This window comes from Acipenser ruthenus, unplaced genomic scaffold (genome assembly GCF_902713425.1).
Source record: "Acipenser ruthenus unplaced genomic scaffold, fAciRut3.2 maternal haplotype, whole genome shotgun sequence".
In the NCBI taxonomy this organism is placed as follows: domain Eukaryota; kingdom Metazoa; phylum Chordata; class Actinopteri; order Acipenseriformes; family Acipenseridae; genus Acipenser; species Acipenser ruthenus.
This window is the reverse complement of record NW_026707665.1, coordinates 1-22,764: the sequence shown is the minus strand read 5'-3', so window position 1 is coordinate 22,764 and position 22,764 is coordinate 1. Positions and strand designations below refer to the sequence as shown.

The 22,764-nt window shown below is 37.1% G+C and overlaps 1 protein-coding gene across 1 annotated transcript; it reads right to left on the bottom strand.

Annotated features, from left to right (window-relative positions):
* Positions 1–5,680: 5,680 nt before the first annotated feature.
* LOC131728018 (disks large-associated protein 2-like) lies at positions 5,681–22,747 on the bottom strand. Its single transcript, XM_059019229.1, has 2 exons — positions 22,685–22,747; positions 5,681–5,966 (listed from the first exon to the last, which is right to left on the bottom strand). Exons 1-2 carry the CDS (start codon positions 22,733–22,735, stop codon positions 5,751–5,753), a joined length of 267 nt encoding a protein of 88 aa, XP_058875212.1. The 5' UTR covers positions 22,736–22,747; the 3' UTR covers positions 5,681–5,750.
* Positions 22,748–22,764: the final 17 nt, after the last annotated feature.

The following is a 22,764-nucleotide window of genomic DNA, read 5'->3' as shown; positions in this document are numbered from 1 at the left end:
ACTTTCCAGTAATATAAATAGTAGTATAAATACAGGGACCTTAAGCCCACCAGTTCAGTTTAGTTCCAGCTCCTAAGTGGATACATATCTGCATTTTTCTGAGATGGCATCAAGGTCATAGGAGACTTCAAAATGGTGGCATTCCTGATAGGTCTCCAAGGCAGTTTTACCAAGTTTCCCTGCTATCTTTGCCTTTGGGACAGCAGGGACACCAAGGCGCACTACCACAGGCGGGACTGGCCACAGCGGAGCGAGTTCTCTGTGGGGAGAAACAATGTCAAGTGGGAGCCACTGGTGGACCCCCGGAAGGTGCTGATGCCACCACTGCACATCAAATTTGGCCTTATGAAACAATTTGTCAGAGCTGTAGATAAGGAGTTGGCAGCCTTCAAGTACCTTCAAGACTTCTTCCCTAAGCTGTCTGAGGCAAAGGTCAAAGCCGGTGTCTTCGTCGGACCATAGATAAAGAAGATCCTGGAGTGCAATGAATTCCCCAAGAAGCTCACTAGTAAGGAGAAAGCGGCTTGGAACAGCTTTGTCGCAGTGGTTCGGGGCTTCCTGGGCAATCACAAGGCCGAAAACTATGTGGAGCTGGTTGAGACTCTGGTGAAGAACTACGGCACAATGGGCTGTAGGATGTCCCTCAAAGTCCATATCCTTGATGCTCATCTTGATAAATTCAAGGAGAACATGGGAGCGTACTCGGAGGAGCAAGGCGAGTGCTTCCACCAGGATATACTGGACTTTGAACGTCGCTACCAAGGACAGTATAACGAGAACATGATGGGAGACTACATTTGGGGGCTGATTCGTGAAAGTGATTTACAGTATAATCGTAAATCTCGAAAAACTACTCACTTCTAAATATTTTTTGTATTACTTTAGTATAAATACATGTTAATTTGGATTCATATGTTGTTTTTTTCTGACTTTATGTGAACGAAAAGACACAAATTCGCCCGTTTTCTCATTGGAAATAGGTAAATTTCAAAATATCACTGTCCTGGTCACAAAAGCAAAGTTTGTGGGGAATAATAGCCATTTTCTATACTTTTGAGGCATAAGCAATTAGGAAATAACACTTACTACCCAGGAACAAAAATTGTGTTACATAGTGTAATTAATCATTCACTTGAATCCCAGCACGTGAACTAATTTGTGCAATCCATGTGCCCACATACTAATACATATTTTAAATCACCTGTGATAACCCACCCTCCGTGCACCAATACATACATACCACATACAACATATAACACAAAAATATGCACAGTGGAGGGGCACCCCATCACAAGAAGTCTAAAAGAATGCATTCTTGTTTGCTTCTCTAGAACTCTAAAATTACAGCAATGGATAAAAGAGGCAACATAATACCCTATTTAAATAAACATTATCCATTCATGTTTAAATATGCTCAAATATCAGGTATAAATCAGAGACTCCTTCAACTGAAGGGTGTTGTGCAATCAAATGAACTAGATTTGTCCATTTGACACATCCCAAACCCATTACAGTGCTTTCTCTTCCTCTAACATATCGGCTAATTTGAAGTATAATTTAATGGTTAATAAGTAAAAGTAACCAGACAACAACCTTAGTACAAATAGAGATCAATAAATAATAATTTCACTAAACCCTTAGGAACCAGAGTGTCTGGAAAATACACATCTGTGGAGGTGCGGACCCAGTCAGGCTGTGTGTCGGGAATAAAGTGACTAGATGTCTTGTTTTGGACGGGACAGTCCCACTTTTGGAACACTGACAAAATAATCTGGAAAAACAGCAGAAATCCAATTAACCATTTCCAACATTCATTACATACATGGTAAATGAATTCCATAAATTGAAAATCCCACTTTCAGAAGCTGAACAAATAGAAATCATAGTTGTCACACACATCAAAAATACAAAGTTGCTCTTTATATGTCTCAGGTACAGCTGAAGATACTCAGGAACCAACTACACGCATGGGGTCACAAAACACCTATTACTACATATGCAGACATCCAGATGTGACTCATCCAGAGCTGTCCCAACAGATGTGGAAGTAAATCTTTTTCTAACCAAGGAAGACAGGGATATGGTCCACCCAGACATTTCCAGAGAGGGGGCCAAAGAGGGACTGTATACGGCAAATGAGTTCACATGGGACACCCTCCAGCCATGCAGTCCAACTATTTACAAATGACAGCCATCAATTATGATAGACACTCTCTTCCACCAGCCAGAAGATGGTCATCTTGGCTACAGCATGGACAACAGGGAGAAGAGGAGATAAGATCAATCAACTACAGCCTCCAACTCAGGAACCACATACAGCTGCTATAAGACATGTCAGAGATGCAGACACTACTATTGCTTATACCTCACCACTGATTTTTCCAATTCAGATCAAGCAGAAAATGAATTTGAATGCACTTTGGATACTGGCGCTGATGATCCCAATTGAACCCCAGTACCCCTGGAAGTATTGTGGAGTATACCATGTTGGACCCTTACCCCGGACCCCAAGAGGAAATCCGTACCTGATAGTTTTTCTAGACTTTTTCACCAAATGAGTGGAGATATTCCCTGTTAAAACAGCAACAGTTCAAACAGCTGCATCAAAGTTTCTCGACGAAATTTTCTGTAGATTTGGAGCTCCAAGGTTTCCAATATCTGAAAGAGGAACCCCATTTGTCAGCAGTGTGTTTGACACTTCTCTGAGGATTTTGGGTACAGAACAACACCTTACCACTGCTTACCACCCCCAAACAAATCAAACAGAATGGGTCAACAGAACAATAAAAACTACAATAAGAGTGTTTGTTGGGGAACAACATATCTACTGGGACCGATATGTATCGCAAATAGCGCTTCCACACAGAACAGTACCACACTCCAGCACAGGAGAAACTCCAGCTTTTCTCTATGGTAGAGACATACCAGCATCACTATATGTGGTATTGCAGCCCTCATTGCACTCACCTCAGAGTTATGTGACTGACTATAAAGAAGAACTAGTGACCTCTCTTCAGGCCGATACATGACCATGCTAGAAGGGTCTTAGACAGTAGTCACACAACTCAGGAACATTACTATGATCAGAAGAGAAGAAACTGTATATTACAGAGTGAATGATCTGGTCTGTGTCAAAACTCACCCTAAGTCTAATACTATAGTAGGGTTCACAGCAAAACTCACTCTTGTATAGGATGGACTATACAGGATAGTACAAAAACTGATGTTAACTATAGACTGACCAAACTCCCAGAAGGTAGAGATGCTGGTGTAGTGCATGTAGCCAACTTACTGCCTGGGAAACTGCAAAGGAAAAGGACAAAATGGATGCATCACAGGAAGTGAATGCACAAGTCAGGACTCTGTGGGTTACGTTGAGGCAAACTCTCCTTTCCATCAGTCTATGGATCCATTGAACCAGAAATATTCCCTAAACACTAAACAAACACGTACCACGTAGCAATTGCTTCTCTATAGATTATCTCCTCACTCCCGTTCCTTCGCCCTGAACACACAACCCTGAGTGAAAGAAACATGCATCTATATATACTGTTGTGCTGGGATTCAATTACTAATTAATTATTCACTTGAATCCCAGCACGTGAATTAATTCTGTGCAACCCCGTGCTCACATATTACATTTAACCAGCACGTGAAGTGATTTGTGCCCTCCTCGTGCCTAAATACAAATCTACACTTTTTAAATACACGTGAAACACAGACCCGTTTATATCCCGTGTACCAATGACTATACACCAACATTTACACACGCACGCAACACATACAACACATAATATGCACACAGGGGCGGGGCACATTGCCACAAGTCCTAAAATATATAAAATCATATGGTTCTAGTAAGGTGAAACGATGGTACAGGAAAAGTAAAACTTCACATAGTACATACATCTAGGTTAAAAAGGGACCATAAGTTACAATTTACTAGTTAAGAGTTTAATAACTCCAGTTCTAGTATTTTGTTTTGAAAAGTTGAGTAATACTGAGTTATAGAAATGGAAAGAGGCCTTTATAAAGATAATACAGTTCAGTAGTGCAAGGTTAAAGTCACCTTATTTTTCTTTATGGTTTTCATATTGTTTATGAAAGATATTTTCTTTTTCTTTTAGAAGATATATGCATATGGTCTCTAACTGTCAATTGTAGGGAATAGTGCGTTGTTCACACTAGGTATAATATCAATAATAATGGCAATGTTTGTGGTATGGATAAGTTTATGGTCCAAGGACGTCCCTTGTAATAACCAGGGAGAATATGTAATGATTCCTTATTTATTAATCCTAGCTCTGCACCTTTAAGGTTTGGGGCTTTTGAGATACTGAGGTCAAATTGGACCTCCCAATGGAGGAGATGCATTGTGGGTGTGTGTGTGTATAATGAAGAGAGTTGAACAAGTAGGTCATGGTGGTTAATAGTTGTGCAATTATAAAAAGCAATGTAACCTGAATGTCTTTCAGAGTTGGTACTAAATACCCGAAGGAGAACTCTTACGATACTATGCATATACCGACTATCTGTGGCTTGTGTACCTGATTGTGAGGACAGGGTAATGAAGTATGTGATTGAAAATGAACTGAGGTCTTCTGAAAAGTCTGGACTTCTGTGTAGTCAGTTAAGTACTCTTTCCTTACAACCCTGGCCATTAAAGTTTGTGATGTCTCTACATAACATTGTAGCAAGGATTTCTTATCTGAACAGACGAAGAGCCAACAAATTCTTTTGATTGCAGTTCCTTTTTTAATCACATTTTTTATCCAGTTCATCACACTGTATGCCTGTATTTGACTGTAGAATGTGTCAAGGGTTGCTAAGCAACTGCAATTCAGTAGATAACTTAAAAATGACAATGCAACCAGGATAGGGTTTGAGATATATTTTCTTTGAAAATCAGTAAAAAAAAATTAAGAAAAAAAAATTAGAAAAATAAAAAAATAAGGGAAAATAACTTCAGAAGTCAAGAAAACAAAATGGAAAAAAACAACAACATACAGTAACCAAAAGCTGGGAGAAATGGATGAAATGGATATACCCCATCAGACAATCCTGTTAATTAAGGCAATTAAAACACACTTTCCAAACATGTAGTAACTAGGGGTTAATTTGTAAACAAAAAGGTACCAGATCTTATAATTAAGGAAAAGGGATAGCATTTTTGTTTCTAGACCTAATATACTGAACTTGATTTACAGTAGCTTCCATATATGCTTCAAGTTCTCATCTGCATGTGGGTTTTTGGTGTCGGTAGCTGTATGCTGACCATTGCCTAGTGACAGTCTTAACAGTCTTAAACCAATGGCGGGCTAACTAATCTGATGAACAGGAGCGACCACGCATTTGTTGTTAAGAATGCTAGAGATTGCCTCATTCTTCCCAAACAGGATTCCATCGAAGCCTGGGTTATCTTTGCTTGACTTTCTTTCAACTTCAAATGAGACTTATGTTCAAATATTCAGCAAAACGATTTGCCTGGCGAGTGATTCCTGTTTTACAAACTTTGCAGTGCAAAATGTCCTTGTCTCCCTTTCTAGACCTTTTCAGTTTTTAATTTGAGATCAGGGCACTGCCATGTTCCTCTAGAGATTTTCTTTTGTGACCCATTATTGAAATAATACAACAAACTCCATTACTGTACAGTTATGCACTTCCTCAACTTTGACCCCAAAGTAATGAATGCAGCATACATTATCTGCAGCTTGTGGTATGCAGTTTTTAATGATAATGTTTACAAACTCTTACATTTGGTGGTCTCCATGTGGTCTCTGCCCTGCAGATTTGACAAGGGAATCTGGTCGAATGGCTGCCTTTGGTGATGTTTTAGGGCTGGTGTCAGACTCTCCACTTTCATCGTCTCCCATGGCTTTGATATAACTCCCACTCCTCATCCTCCTACAGGGGATCTCATCATCTTTGTTAATCCCTGGGTACCCTCCCCATTCGTCTTGAGGCACCTGCACAGCAAAATAAGAGTTTGAATTCTTTAATGGATGTCATTATGCATTATTCACAAAGCTGCCAAATATTTGCATTGTTACAGTAGCATTCTTTTTCAATGTAGTTTTTCAATGCATGTCAGATTCATAGGCGTAAAGAAGTTATTTCAGTTACAGAAATCTAAAGTATTTGAAAATGCCAAGAAACACACAAAATGATCACGTTAGAATTGTATGTTTGCTGAGGGGCAAAAGGATTTTCTATTCACTCCAAGGTGACATTTAATACGCTTGAGCTAACTCATGTTAATTCAAATGTGTGAGTTCCTTCTTTGTACATGTACCTTGATAAACTAAAAAAAAAGAAAGAAAAACTGTGGTGCCAGGAAGATGGGCCCAAAGTATATTAACAGCAGACATGTGATGAATGACAGCTGTGAAACTTCATAAATCTTAAGCAATTTCTTAAGCTACTCTCCCTCTCCTTTTATAGACAGAGACTAAATGAGGGAAATCACCAAAGTTAAGATAGAGCTCATAGAGAGCTAGGTTTTTGTTTGAATTTTATACAGTGTTTTTGTTCTTGTTTGCATTTAAAGGACCAGTCGCCCTATTGTCATGTTTTGGACTGAATAAATAAAACACTTACTTACTGCATATTACCATATATATTATATATATATATATATATATATATATATATATATATATATATATATATATATATATATATATATATATATATATATATACACACACACACACACACACACACATACAGTACTGTGCAAAAGTTTTTGGCAGGTGTGAAAAAATGCTGTAAAGTAAGAATGCTTTCAAAAATAGACATGTTAATAGTTTATATTTATCAATTAACAAAATGCAAAGTGAGTGAACAGAAGAAAAATCTACATCAAATCAATATTTGGTGTGACCACCCTTTGCCTTCAAAACAGCATCAATTCTTCTAGGTACACTTGCACACAGTTTTTGAAGGAACTCGGCAGGTAGGTTGGCCCAAACATCTTGGAGAACTAACCACAGTTCTTCTGTGGATTTAGGCAGCCTCAGTTGCTTCTCTCTCTTCATGTAATCCCAGACAGACTCGATGATGTTGAGATCAGGGCTCTGTGGGGGCCATACCATCACTTCCAGGACTCCTTGTTCTTCTTTACGCTGAAGATAGTTCTTAATGACTTTCGCTGTATGTTTGGGGTCGTTGTCATGCTGCAGAATAAATTTGGGGCCAATCAGATGCCTCCCTGATGGTATTGCATGATGGATAAGTATCTGCCTGTACTTCTCAGCATTGAGGAGACCGTGAATTCTGACCAAATCCCCAACTCCATTTGCAGAAATGCAGCCCCAAACTTGCAAGGAACCTCCACCATGCTTCACTGTTGCCTGCAGACACTCATTCGTGTACCGCTCTCCAGCCCTTCGGCGAACAAACTGCCTTCTGCTACAGCCAAATATTTCAAATTTTGACTCATCAGTCCAGAGCACCTGCTGCCATTTTTCTGCACCCCAGTTCCTGTGTTTTCGTGCATAGTTGAGTCGCTTGACCTTGTTTCCACGTCGGAGGTATGGCTTTTTGGCCGCAAGTCTTCCATGAAGGCCACTTCTGACCAGACTTCTCCGGACAGTAGATGGGTGTACCAGGGTCCCACTGTTTTCTGCCAATTCTGAGCTAATGGCACTGCTGGACATCTTCCGATTGCGAAGGGAAGTAAGCATGATGTGTCTTTCATCTGCTGCAGTAAGTTTCCTTGGCCGACCACTGCGTCTACGGTCCTCAACGTTGCCCGTTTCTTTGTGCTTCTTCAAAAGAGCTTGGACAGCACATTTGGAAACCCCTGTCTGCCTTGAAATTTCTGCCTGGGAGAGACCTTGCTGATGCAGTATAACTACCTTGTGTCTTGTTGCTGTGCTCAGTCTTGCCATGGTGTATGACTTTTGACAGTAAACTGTCTTCAGCAACCTCACCTTGTTAGCTGAGTTTGGCTGTTCCTCACCCAGTTTTATTCCTCCTACACAGCTGTTTCTGTTTCAGTTAATGATTGTGTTTCAACCTACATATTGAATTGATGATCATTAGCACCTGTTTGGTATAATTGTTTAATCATACACCTGACTATATGCCTACAAAATCCCTGACTTTGTGCAAGTGTACCTAGAAGAATTGATGCTGTTTTGAAGGCAAAGGGTGGTCACACCAAATATGGATTTGATTTAGATTTTTCTTCTGTTCACTCACTTTGCATTTAGTTAATTGATAAATATAACCTATTAACATATCTATTTTTGAAAGCATTTTTACTTTACAGCATTTTTTCACACCTGCCTAAAACTTTTGCACAGTACTGTATATATATATTGTAAAAGAACTCACCCACTCGGGTTCGTTGCCCCTTTAAAAAACACGACCCAGGACACTGAAATGGATTTTCTTGCGCGGTTGCGCTATTTTTTAATGAACACCAAACAAAACAAAACACACAAAATAAACACCTAGCTCTTTACGAGCACTAACTAAACAAACAGGAACACCCTGACTACGAGTGGGACAGCTAAGCTGTTTCCCCACCAAACAGAAAACAAAACACACAGGTTTAATACACCACACTTTACCTCACGACTGCTGGGAAGCAGAGTACCTCTTTCTGCCTCCTTCTACTCAGCAGCCCTGAGCAAACTAGCTGCCTCTCTTAAATACCCTGCACCTGGTACTAATTTAACAATGGCTACCAGGTGCAGGGGATAATTAATAATAACACAATTAACAAATCAAATAAATCAAGACAAATGTGCATTCCGCACATGTTTTTACTGCAGAGAGGTTTTAACCCCCTCCCTGCTGTCTCAAAAAAAAAAAAAAAAAAATTATATATATATATATATATATATATATATATATATATATATATATATATATATATATATATATATATATATATATATATATATATATATATGATTATGGGGTATTACTGTAGTAGCTGCCTGTATGGTAATCGATCTCTGTGTACCTTATTGACACGGTCAGCTAACCCAAGGCAATGACTTTATCTATTGCTTAAATAATACAATACAAATGTATTATGTGTATCCCAGAATAGTGGTTCCCATAATGGAACAAGCTATGGGAATGTACAGTACTGAACTTGGTGAAATTCAACTAATTCCTGTGATGTAGGATCCTAATACAGTAGCTGATGAAGCCGATGAGAACTACAGTTGCTGTAACATGTATTTCTAGAAATCAGTTGCTGAGGATGTTGTTGTAATGCAACAATTCCTCCCTAGAACTAGAATCCCAAGTTGGATCAATTTTATTCCTCAAATACATATTCCTTGCTTAAGGTATTCTGATTATGGTCAGTTTTACTGACAATCTTTATTTAATAACTGCTTACTGTACACATAAAAGGGGCTACTTTCAAAGTGTTTTACTCCAAAGTGTGAGTTCTGTAACAATTAGTGATCCCTATGTATAATTCATTAGTTATTAAAAGACTTTTGTTAAATTAGATAAAAGTGGATTTATTACTGTGGTGGGGTACACACTGCCCCTGTGCATATTTGATAATTAAAATACATTTCCATAACACTGAAAATATGAAGTTGCTAGCTTATATGGTTAATTAAATATTAGCAGTAGTAGATGCTTAGAAATCTGTAGTTTAATGAGTGGAGCCAGAACAAAGGGCCGTGAAAAAGGTTTGTTTCCTAAACTACCTTTTTACTGCTATACTGTGAATGCATTTAACATTGGGAGATCCACCAGCACTTCATTTACTTTAAATCAAGTCCTTTCTAAGGCATTTCAACTTTAAAACCAAACAAAAATGATTTCTTTGTGAACTAGGCATAATCAATAATACAAAGTTAGTAGAAAACACTCTTATATTTCAGATTTTAAAGATCATCTTTAATGCCACTTGTCACTCAGGCAAAAAATGTCAACCTTACATTATTAAAATGGTAAAAACGCACTTCAACTATTTGCTCTCATAATCTGGCAGAAGTGGACAATGAAGCAGATATGTCACAGCCAGCTTCTCTGCTGTAAGTTACACAGGCTGTCATGGTAGTCAGTGCCTATGAACAGGAGTATACAGAGAGGAAAACATTCTGCAACTAATCTGATGGACGAATGAGGAGAAATTGATAACTCTGATGTGGTATATATGTTTCAGTTTTAGTATTTAGGAAAGATTAATTTGAAACGGAATTAATCTGAACAATTCGGTAGCATCCCAGAGAGCACCATGCTTACTGGGCCTGTGCCTGAATGATTTATCTTGTAAATTCATCACCTTTCCAAAACGCATTTCTATTTATAGTGTCACATGGCTGCATTTTGACATGAATGTCTACAATAATTTTGCAAGGGTTTATAAAGATTTCTATGGATCAAAAAATAAATAAATGCAGGTGCAGCAGATGCTTTCACCCAAAAGCATTTTTTCTTTCTGTCATAATAAATTAACATCTATAGACGTCCCTGTCCATGGTAAAATTGGTCTGCTCTGAAAAATTGTTCAACCCCTTAAGTGCCATTGTTCTCATTTGAGGATAGACAACTTTGTAATTTCTGGAAACTTTTTAACTGGCCCTGTCATTTTAATGTTCTCTTTAATTACATGGTTATGATAACTTACTCTAATTCTGTTAAATGCAAAAGTTAAATCTAATTGGAAATGTAAATTATTGCGCTGAAGTGAGTGGTCAAAACGTGGTACGTAAATCGCCTTAAGCTAAACGTTTTTCTTTTTTTTTTTTATTTTGCATGGAAACATGTCCAAAAGCCGTACCTTATGTTCACGACACTTCAGCAGTGAAAATCTTGTTTGTGACATAACCTTGTGCAACTTTCTACTATACTGTAACTAAACGCAATACCAAGCAATTCTTTATTAACAACTGCCCTGTCAAGCGTCTTTGACCAAACAGGAAAAAAATAAGCGTACAGTACGAGGGGTTTAAAGACCTCTTCATTCAGTATTTGTTTTATGTGACACCATTTATTCAACGTTTCAAATTATTGTCATTTGATAGGCCTAGTACTTTATAGTTTAGTTGTTTTATAAGCAAAGATATAAAAAAAGTACTGAAGCTACTACAAATTTTAAAAAATGTTGCCCTTTGAAATACTGAAAATAAATAAATAAATAAATAAATAAATAAATAATGAAGCCCTCTGCAATGCACAGAGAGGCATTTTTTTTTCATCCTTTGCACTTTTGTTATCTTCACATTTGGTAAACGGATAGCAGATTGCTTTAAGCCTAGACTATTACATCCCCTAGCAATAAGAGGCAACTAATTGTACACTAGCCTTAAGAAGCATCTGTAGATTTACTACCAGTATTTTGAAAATGTTATGTACTAAATACTTTGACTGGATATTTTTTATGTCATTACCCTAAAATACTGAATGTACGGTTTTGTAGAAAAACTTGTATATATTATATATGTATGTGCATAATAGGTTTATAATAAATAAATATATATACAGTCAAAAAATGTTTAGCAAATACTACATGCATAGTACACAGCACTTTCTTATGGAATGTTGGTGTTTTTATTATATGGTTTTGGTGGCCAAATGAGGCAAGCTGCACTTGCACCTCTTCAACACAACCTAAAAACGTTGTGGAACCCAGACAGAAACATTTAAATATGCCCTCTTGTATTTTAATATTAATTGGGTTATTTGCATTTGGAAGGAGAACTCCTCTTCCTGAAAGAAAACTACATGGAAACCTCACATCTAGTAACTGTGTGACCTGTCCCTAAATGTAAACTATTTCACATTTAATGTCACTTTATATCTCCATCAACATCACCTTTAGCATCTCAGTCAGCCCCTATATTAAACATCAGTGGGGTTGCAGTGGCTAATTGTGATTAATAACCCTAATTATGCCACAGGATAGTGAGAGATGATTGATGGCATCCATAATTTTAAATAATTTCCATGTCACTTACAACACTCTGTTAACGTTGTCTTACCTCTATCCAGTATGCTTATGAAATACAGAGACCACATTTAGCTATCATATGTACAGTAGGGTACAATATTATAAAATAAAAGGCCAAAGACCAGTTAGTCACCTTTGATCAGGCCATCTCCAAAATCTAATAAGCACACCTTTATTTGAAGGGACATTGTTCAACAGAATTGGAAGGTACTTCATTTATCCATTTTGGAACAATCGTGGCACAATCAACTATATTGTATAGCAAGTAAAGGTCATTCAACAAAGTGCCCATTGGTGCTTAGTATGCCATCCAAATGACAAGCAATACATCAACCATATACTGTATCTTTCTTGAATGGAGTGTTGCTGCCCTGTGTGTTTTGCACTGCTACAGGTGGGCTCATAATTAAGAACAACAGTATGCTACATTATCTGCAACAGATCTATCTGTAACCTTCAATTTATTTCACGCTATATTCAGTTCTTCTAATTCAATAACACATTTTATCACAAAATGTGCTCATGGCATACCCACAGTTTAAAGACCTTTTAATGCCATATTTCTCAATAGTATACTGTAGAGTTAGCGCATTTGTAGGTCTTTGTCAAGTATACTGACTCTCAGGGGTGTGCAGTGGAGCTGAGACCAGAAGGAGCAAATAACACATGTTAAATCCATTGGCAGAGGTCTCGCAAGAAAAAGAAAAATCCAATGCAACAAGTTCTTTCACTGGTAAGTCTCAAGACCACCACTGACCGTTTTTTTTTAAAAAAACAAAAAACAAAACAAAACCCTAACCAGGAACAAATGCAGTATTTTTAGCCCTTTATTCTTGAGTTTCAGCACACTTTTCCCCAGTTAAAATGTGGACAGCTCCAGTCCAGTACATGTACAGTATATCACTTTTTATATAGAAACAGTGGAACCTTACCATGTCCTCCAGATTAACGCTTTCCTACAAGTACCGTACCTCAAAATGATGACTCAGAACAGCCTGCTCTGTCACAGGAGCCGTTACTCACTCTCGTACTCGGAGGTCATACTTGCATAGGTACTCAGAAGTGGGCTGGAGTACTGTCTACTCATAATTGCTATAAAAACACATTTCTGGCACTCGGAAAGCAATCAGACAGTGCTTTAACCATAAAAGTCATGCGCTTTGTACTCCTGTATTTCTTGATCACAGAACAATCATCATACTTGTTACGGGTACTTGGTTCTCTGCATATCTCCATAATCCATACCCCACCCAGGTAGTGTCATTTTTATGCACAGTGTACAGCATATTCTGTATGTACAGCATATTCTGTGTGTTTTTTCAACATAATCCAGATTGTTTTGATATTCTTATTCACAGATCCTGGGTCATAAATCAGATTAAATCTTTTTTTTTTTTTTTTTTTTTTTTACAAATTATACAATTATACAAACAATAAAAGAAGATTTGAACAAAAGAGAATGCTGTACTGTGTGAGCAAATTAAACAACCAAACAAAAACAAATCTCAAACCTGAACAGAAAAACTATAAAAGAAAAGGAGCACTGTTGCTTCATCTGATGTAAAATGTCTTCCCTATTAGCATACAGTATGTATGTTTGTGTCACAATTGTGAGTTTCAGGTAATTAACAGTATACAACAATTAGGCCTAGCTATTGTGACCATGTATTACTTTATTAACTTTAATTCAAAATGTTTGATTCCCTCTTTACCATGAGCAATGAACTGTGGCCTTCAGATACTTACTGGCCTTTGTCTGCAGCAGTAGCAAGTACATTCACAGCTTGCTCTTGTACAGTACCTTTATAGCAACTTGTTTTGGTCTTTTGCAAACTTTTGGATATCCATTAAGTTAATGGAAATGCTCTTGCAGTGGGCATTTATTTATGCGTTTGTTTATTTTTTATTTGCCTCTGTCCGCCAGAAATACGCAGTTGTGAAGTCAGTGTGTTATAAAAGCTGCATGAAGTATGTGCATAAATTATGCAAGTGCACTCTGTAGCACTGGCAACTAGTAATAAAGTGGTGTGCATTTGCTAATATCAGAATTCCATTAACATTAAAGTCTGTGGGACGGGATTTATTCCTGGGTTTATCAGGGTTGCTAATAACCGGCATCTACTATGTGTGTGTGTGTGTGTGTATATATATATATATATATATATATATATATATATATATATATATTACTGTATAATACATGGATGAAGGCTATATTTGCATCCTGAGCCATTTGAAAAAAAAGGCATAATACCACAGTCGTGATCAAAAAGTGATAATTCCTCTAGAAGAAAATATTCTTGAACTTTGACCCATTCGACTGCTCAAGACCATCACTTTCAATTCAAACACAAAATGTCTCATTTTCAATAACTCGACAACACCCACGGTACAGAAATGTTCATTAATGATCAACAAAATGAGAATACGTTTAAAAAAAAAAAAAAAAAAAAATGTAAAGCTGGTACATTTGTATCTCAGAGAAACTGGAGAGGAACGGAAAACTAAAACAAGGTAAAGGCAATCATCCAAATAAAGCTGAAGCACTAACAGCTAATGACATAGAACTTCTGTACAGCACAGAAACACTGTTTAAAAAAACCCCAAATGTACTGTTGAACCTCATCTTCTTAAATATTAGCATCACAAGGGTATCCATGTATTATAAAAAAATAATAAATGGGCCTCTTCAGTGAGTTACAGGAAAACAATTCCATTTCGGGTTTCTGTGACAGTTCATAAATTACTCGACCCAAATGGAATTATTATTCTATAATTATATATATATATATATATATATATATATATTACACACATACACACAGTGCCTATCGAAAGTCTGCACCCCTGTGACAGGGTAGTGTTGTGGGCCCAGATGTTATTCGGCAGGCAAAGAGACTCAGAGACAAGGAACTGCAGTTAACGCGCTTCTGCGCTGTTTAATCACAAAAAGAAATCAAAAAGTCAAACAAAACACTGCTCACAGAGCAAAAATAAAACAGCTAAACAAAACAGAACTTTCACAATAAAACAAATCACAAAATAACTGGCGCAAGGGCCAAAACAAAAGGTTTAACAAAATACAAAAAAGGTAGGCTGGGCATTAGCCTTCACTACACTACTTTTTTATTTATTTATTTATTTATTTATTTATTTATTTATTTATTTTTTTATTTTTTTTTCCAAAAATAAACACAGCACAAACAAACAACCACTCACCCAAAACACCTCCACCAAACAAAGGATTTTCCCCTTTTTTATAGCATGTGGCTGGAGCCTAATTATCAATTATTCAATTAGCTCCAGCCACATTCTCACATGTATTTTGGCAGGGATAGGAAATTAACCCCATCCCTGCCAACCACCACGAAATCACCACACATCAACAATATTTACAGGCAGGGCCCTGCCCTGCTACAACCCCCTTTAACTTTTTTCACATTTTGTTGTGTCAGTGCCTCAGAGTTTCATGCATTTAAATGAGGATTCTTTTCCACTTATATACACACCATACGCCACACTGTTAAGGGGAAAAAAGTTTTTATTGAGAAAAACATTATATATTAAAAATACAAAACTGAAAGAGCATAATTGGATAAGTCTCCACCCCCCTGAGTTTATACTTGGTGGAAGCACCTTTGGCAGCAATTACAGCTGTGAGTCTGTTGGGATAGGTCTGTACCAAATTTGCACACCTAGATTTGGCAATATTTGACCATTCTTCTTTACAAAACTGTTCAAGCTCTGTCAAGTTCCTTGGGGAGCGTTGATGGACAGCAATCTTCAAGTCATGCCACAAATTTTCGATTGGATTTAGGTTGGGGCTCTGACTGGGCCACTCAAGGACATTTACCTTTTTGTTCCTTAGCCGCTCCAGTGTAGCTTTGGCTGTGTGCTTTGGGTCGTTGTCATGCTGAAAGGTGAACTTCCGGCCCAGTTTCAGCTTTCTTGCAGAGGGCAGCAGGTTTTCCTCAAAGACTTTTCTGTACTTTGCTCCATTCATTTTCCCTTCTATCCTGACAAGTGCCCCAGTCCCTGCCGATGAGAAACATCCCCATAACATGATGCTGCCACCACCATGCTTCACAGTAGGGATGGTGTTCTTTGGGTGATGCGCTGTGTTGGGTTTGCGCCAAACATAACGCTTTGCATTTAGACCAAAAAGTTCAATTTTAGTTTCGTCAGACCACAAAACTTTTTGCCACATGGCTACGAACCTCCTGAGTGTTTTTTTGCATACTTCAAAACAGGATTCAAGGTGGGCTTTCTTGAGTAATGGCTTCCTTCTTGATTCCCTACCATACAGGCCAGATTTGTGGAGTGCTTGCGATATTGTTGTCAAATGCGCACTTTAACCAGTCTTGGCCATAAACGCCTGTAGCTCTTGCAAAGTTGCCATTGGCCTCTTGCTAGCCTCTCTGATCAGTCTCCTTCTTGCTTGGTCATCCAGTTTGGAGGGACGGTCTGATCTAGGCAGGGTCTTGGTGGTGCCATACACCTTCCAGTTCTTAATAATCGTCCTAACCATGCTCCAAGGGATATTCAAGGCCTTTGATATTTTTTATACCCATCCCCTGATATGTGCCTTTCAACAACGTTGTCCCCGAGTTCTTTTGAAAGCGCCTTGGTGCTCATGGTTGAGTCTTTGCTTTGAAATGCACTACCCAGCAGAGGGAACTTACAAGAACTGCTGAATTTATCCTGAAATCATGTGAATCACTATGATTTAACACAGGTGGAGGCCACTTAACTTGGTGTGTGATTTTAAAGGTGATTGTTTACACCTGAGCTCATTTAGGATTGCTATTACAAGTGGGGTGGACACTTATCCAACCAAGCTATTTCAGTTTTGTTTTTATTTTTAATTAATTTTTTACAAATTTCTAGAATATTTTTTTCACTTGGAAGTTGTGGGGTAATATACAGTGTGTATATATATATATATATATATATATATATATATATATATATATATATATATATATATATATATATATATACATATATATATATATATATATATATATATATATATATATACATATATACATATACATATATATATATATATATATATATATATATATATATATATATATATATATATATATATATTGGCCAAAGAATAAGTCTATTTTAATCATTGTTCATATTTTAAAGCAATTGCCACGAACACATAATTACAATGAATGAAAATAAAGGCTGCAAGCATTTTGCAAAACATTCTTGACTTACACACATTGCTATTACGGCTAAAAAAAACTGTTAGACACTTTAGAACTAAACTCCGGCCATTAAATCCTGCCAGATTTTAAAAGAGCTGCAAAAAATTGCTTTCAAAATAGCATCAATTCTTCTAGGTACACTTGCACAAAGTCAGGGATTTTGTAGGCATATAGTCAGGTGTATGATTAAACAATTATACCAAACAGGTGCTAATGATCATCAATTCAATATGTAGGTTGAAACACAATCATTAACTGAAACAGAAACAGCTGTGTAGGAGGAATAAAACTGGGTGAGGAACAGCCAAACTCAGCTAACAAGGTGAGGTTGCTGAAGACAGTTTACTGTCAAAAGTCATACACCATGGCAAGACTGAGCACAGCAACAAGACACAAGGTAGTTATACTGCATCAGCAAGGTCTCTCCCAGGCAGAAATTTCAAGGCAGACAGGGGTTTCCAAATGTGCTGTCCAAGCGGGCAATGTTGAGGCACCGTAGACGCAGTGGTCGGCCAAGGAAACTTACTGCAGCAGATGAAAGCCACATCATGCTTACTTCCCTTCGCAATCGGAAGATGTCCAGCAGTGCCATCAGCTCAGAATTGGCAGAAAACAGTGGGACCCTGGTACACCCATCTACTGTCCGGAGAAGTCTGGTCAGAAGTGGCCTTCATGGAAGACTTGCGGCCAAAAAGCCATACCTCCGACGTGGAAACAAGGCCAAACAACTCAACTATGCACGAAAACACAGGAACTGGGGTGCAGAAAAATGGCAGCAGGTGCTCTGGACTGATGAGTCAAAATTTGAAATATTTGGCTGTAGCAGAAGGCAGTTTGTTCGCCGAAAGGCTGGAGAGCGGTACACGAATGAGTGTCTGCAGGCAACAGTGAAGCATGGTGGAGGTTCCTTGCAAGTTTGGGGCTGCATTTCTGCAAATGGAGTTGGGGATTTGGTCAGAATTCACGGTCTCCTCAATGCTGAGAAGTACAGGCAGATACTTATCCATCATGCAATACCATCAGGGAGGCATCTGATTGGCCCCAAATTTATTCTGCAGCATGACAACGACCCCAAACATACAGCGAAAGTCATTAAGAACTATCTTCAGCGTAAAGAAGAACAAGGAGTCCTGGAAGTGATGGTATGGCCCCCACAGAGCCCTGATCTCAACATCATCGAGTCTGTCTGGGATTACATGAAGAGAGAGAAGCAACTGAGGCTGCCTAAATCCACAGAAGAACTGTGGTTAGTTCTCCAAGATGTTTGGGCCAACCTACCTGCCGAGTTCCTTCAAAAACTGTGTGCAAGTGTACCTAGAAGAATTGATGCTGTTTTGAAGGCAAAGGGTGGTCACACCATTTGATGTAGATTTTTCGTTTTTAGCTTTTTGCATTTTATAACCCAACAGCTAAATATATGATAACCATATCTGTATTACTGTATTGAAGTACTAATGCTGTTAAACCTGTAAAGCACTGGATTGCCCAGACTGCTTTTTACTTGGGATTTATGGTGGTCTGCGCAACCAAACAATCCAATTTTTAAAGCTTTTAATAAGCCGAAAAGAGCACTACTACTGCTCTGATTCGTTAAAACTTCAAATTAAATGAGTCAGTGATTTTCTTGAATATTAAAAAGTTGTCTGGACATATAGCCCGCCCAGTGCACGAACAAAACCACTACAGGAGTTTAAAACATGTCTGTCCTCCTTGAATGTCTCCCCTGAGTTTAAGAGTGTGCTCAGAGCATACATATATAAATAAAAAGAGTATGTGCGAGAATTCTGACAGTATTGTACGTACTAGTGTTAGATGTTTACATTCATTTATTCTACATCATATACAAAGTAGTAGTGTGTGCAGAGAAATTAATTAAAGGCAACTGCAGGACAAATAATTACAAATAAAAAAAAGCCTGTATACATGTTTTGTTATGGTTTTGCATTTAAATGGTTTAAAAAACAAATTTCAAATGCACTCTAAAAGGACGACATTGATGAAAAAACGCACCCCAACACATACATTGGTTTGACCCACGGTTTGCACTATTATCAGCGATGTGCTGGTTGATTACAAAAACGATTAATTAAACTTAGGCTAGGTAGTTGTTAACTTAGTATGTTTTTATTCTCTATTAATGAAATTATATTCATTGAAAAAGGCAAGAGAACCAGCTGTTATTAATGTTATTGTTTTGGTTTAGTATAATATAACAGGTAATGATCCTATTGAAGTGGGCTACAATATTTGTTTTTTCATTAAAAAGTTGTCGTTGTTCTTTGTTGAAGTTAATGTTGAGCTTTCTTATTTTGTTGTGTACTACTCATTTAATCAAACCAAATAGTGTAAGAAGTTGCTTGTATCGTTCATGACATTTTTCAAATCAAGTAAGCTTATTTGTGTATAAAAAGCGACAACAGAGTTGCAGCCAATGTCATCTTACTTAAAGGCACTCAAACTGAAATCGTAAAGTAATTTAAAGTAGGCTACAAACGTGGCAGCGGACTGTCTCTTCTAGATTTTTACCTAGAGATACCGGCACTATGACTGCATGCCCAGAGGTTCCGGGGCTGTGCCCCGGCACAAATTAAGCACTGCATACACGCCCCTTACCTACCTACGCTATAGTAATGCTGTAATTTACGGGCGAATCGCCATTGTCATGAAAACGATTTGTTGACTGACAGGTTTGAAAGTTGTACTCACATGATCCCTTTGTCTGTGTGAAAGGGTGAAGGTATTATACCGGCATAGATTGCGCAATTTAGTGCTGTGTGAATGGGTATTTCAAAGATTTTGTTTTACATCTGAGACAGCTCAATAGCGCCATTTGTGTGTGAAAGGGCTTAAGCACCTGTTTTATGGGGTCAGAACCATAGCTCCTGGGAAGGTGCTGTAGCAAGCCACTCCAAAGCGTTTCAGTGGGAAAGAGTTAAGAGGTTAGAGATAAAGCTCTATCTATATGCCTGGTTTATTAGGGGTGATTGAATGATTGATTAAACACAATTATCCATCTTTAACTATCACAAGTTTGAGTCACATTTAATGGGTGTTTAGTGCAGACTATAGCTAAATTTATTCATAAAACTACATTTTTACCATTACAATTGTTCTGCCCTGTATACAACTGCAACACTATAACTCTTTCACATGTTTTCCAGTCTTATGTTAATTTTATAAAGACATTTCTAACTGCCTTTTATAAAATGCTAATCTTTCTTGAATAGACATCGAACGCGTCAGCATCATAAGATTAATAATGTTGCTTACAAACACCACAGCAATGTCATGTCATTCTCTATTTGTAGCACTACATATTTATTATTATAATTGTTCATCAGCTGGTTTCCTGTAATGTCAATAATAATGAATGCCTGTTGCCGTTTTATCTCGGCTTGAATCCACCAGAAGTTTCATGTTACAGTAGCAGATAGACATTCTTTTGATGAGCATGGATCCTAGCAACAGCATGTGATTATTTAATATGCAATATCCTACTCATGAAGCATTTACTGTTGCTTTACCAACATTTTTGTAAACCAACTCTGAAGGAGGGAAGGTAGTTAAAGTAGGACATTCCCTTTATTATTATTATTTTTTTTAAGTAGATGCATCTTTACCCCTTATGGTAACGCTTTATATTCTGTGGCATAAATTAATATTAAATAGATATGCAATTGCATATTAAATTAATGTTAAATTAATATTTAATAAATATGCAATAGCTGGTTTATTGGTAAATGTTAACCAAATGTTGATTGAAAATGTAACTGCATATCGCGTCTATTTATATTACGTTTTGTTACCCTTGAAAATATGTAATAATTTCCCATTGTTTACATGTTTTTAATTGAAAATACATTTAACATTAATTTAATATGCAATTGCATATCTATGTAATATTAATTTATGCCATGCAATATAAAGCGTTACCAAGTTTACTATAGTAAAACATAGTGTAATAAATCATAATGGAAGCATAGTATAGCATAGGTAATGATTGTAAAGCCCAGAGTTATGGTGAAGCGCCTATTCAAAAACATGGCAAACCATGTTAAACTATGATAAACTATGATAAATTCACAGTATAACCACAGGAAAAGCATGGGAAAACTGTGAAATCACTGTGCAAATGTATAGTGGTACACAATGTATAAGGGTAATTACGACACATCAATAGGGTTCAATTTAGCGTTAATCATCCATAAATGTTGTTGTCAATGCAGTCATATGTACAGGCACTTTGTGCAACTTACTGTACAGAAGAGATTTTCAAAACTACTTTTGCCAGCCTAGGTCACTACATTTAAAAAAAAAAAAAAAAAAAAAAACTGGAAAGTGTGTCAGTAGGTAACTGAACCAAATATGAATTCATGACTGGATATAAACTGTTTATTGTAAGTGACCTGTAAAATCCAGACTCCCAGAGACATTCATTGTGGAAATACTATCCTGTTTTGTTCTTAGAACAGACTTATTTTTTGGAATCTCTTTCCACATCTACGTAAACATGACCTTATATAAATAGAGTTTACAAAGCTACAGTTGCAGACAAAAGTATTGGCACCCTACACTTAATAGAAGATCATTCAAGAAAACATGTTAAATACAAGCATTTAGTGAACATTAGCCACTAATTAATAAATCTGGTCCTAATCTATTGACTTGATACTGCAGCTTAGTTACTGTGTAATGGTTTTCAATCAATGGATATATTTTTTAATTAGTTCTATTCAATTTTGCCAGACTTTTAATTTAAAAGTACCAATACTTTTGCCATGAACAAATATTTGAAATTGCTTAAGTGCTTTTATTTTTTTCAATAAAGATGGTTAAACTACCAGAAATAGTGTATTTTGGTCTTTGTCATATTAGTTAGTGGATACTGTTCACTAAATGCTTGTATGTAACATGCTTTATTGAATGGGTGCCAATACTTTTGTCTGTGACTGTATGTTAGAAAAAGAACAGATTGTTTTCTAGATTAAATTTGGATTGAATAGCAGTGTAATCAAAATGTCAGGTTGCTAACAAAAAAGCAATCTGTAGAGGACAAAACTATGTTAACTTGACAAGGCAATAAATTTAAAAATAATCCAGTTATTTCAGGAAGTATGAGAAGACAAAATCAATGTAACAAAACTGCTTACAGTTCATTTCTGTTTGAAAGGATATAGTTAGTGTATCTGGTGCTAAAGGCTAATTCTAAATGGTAATGGTAATATATACAAAGCAATTTAGGAGATGGTTCAAATTAAGACAAGTAATTTACCAGTGTGTCTAACTCTGTGCCACAGTAAACAATCAATCAAATATAAAAAGTGAAAAGCAGAAAGAAGCTCATTCGTCAGAAGCACAAGCCTGCCATGCAACACAATCTACTAATTTTGTTCAGCAAGAAATGTAGGCAAGCTATTAAAAGCTATGCAACATATTTAGATATGGCTTATTCAATAACTCACCAATTTTGTTCTCCAAAGGAACAACAACCAGCAAGGGAAATGTTATGAAACTAGTTTCTTACCTGTAGGTAATGGCATGGCCTCAGGGATGGTTTAATATCCTGATGCATCATTGGCTTTTCCAGATGTAGTGATGACTTGC

What these genes read in the sequence shown, in the direction of transcription:
- LOC131728018 (XM_059019229.1), bottom strand. Translation starts at nt 22,735, where the DNA reads ATGATGCATCAGGATATTAAACCATCCCTGAGGCCATGCCATTACCTA. An exon ending in GGCCATGCCATTACCTACAG is followed by an intron (nt 5,967 to 22,684) that starts GTAAGAAACTAG and finishes TTTGCTGTGCAG; the next exon opens with GTGCCTCAAGACGAATGGGG.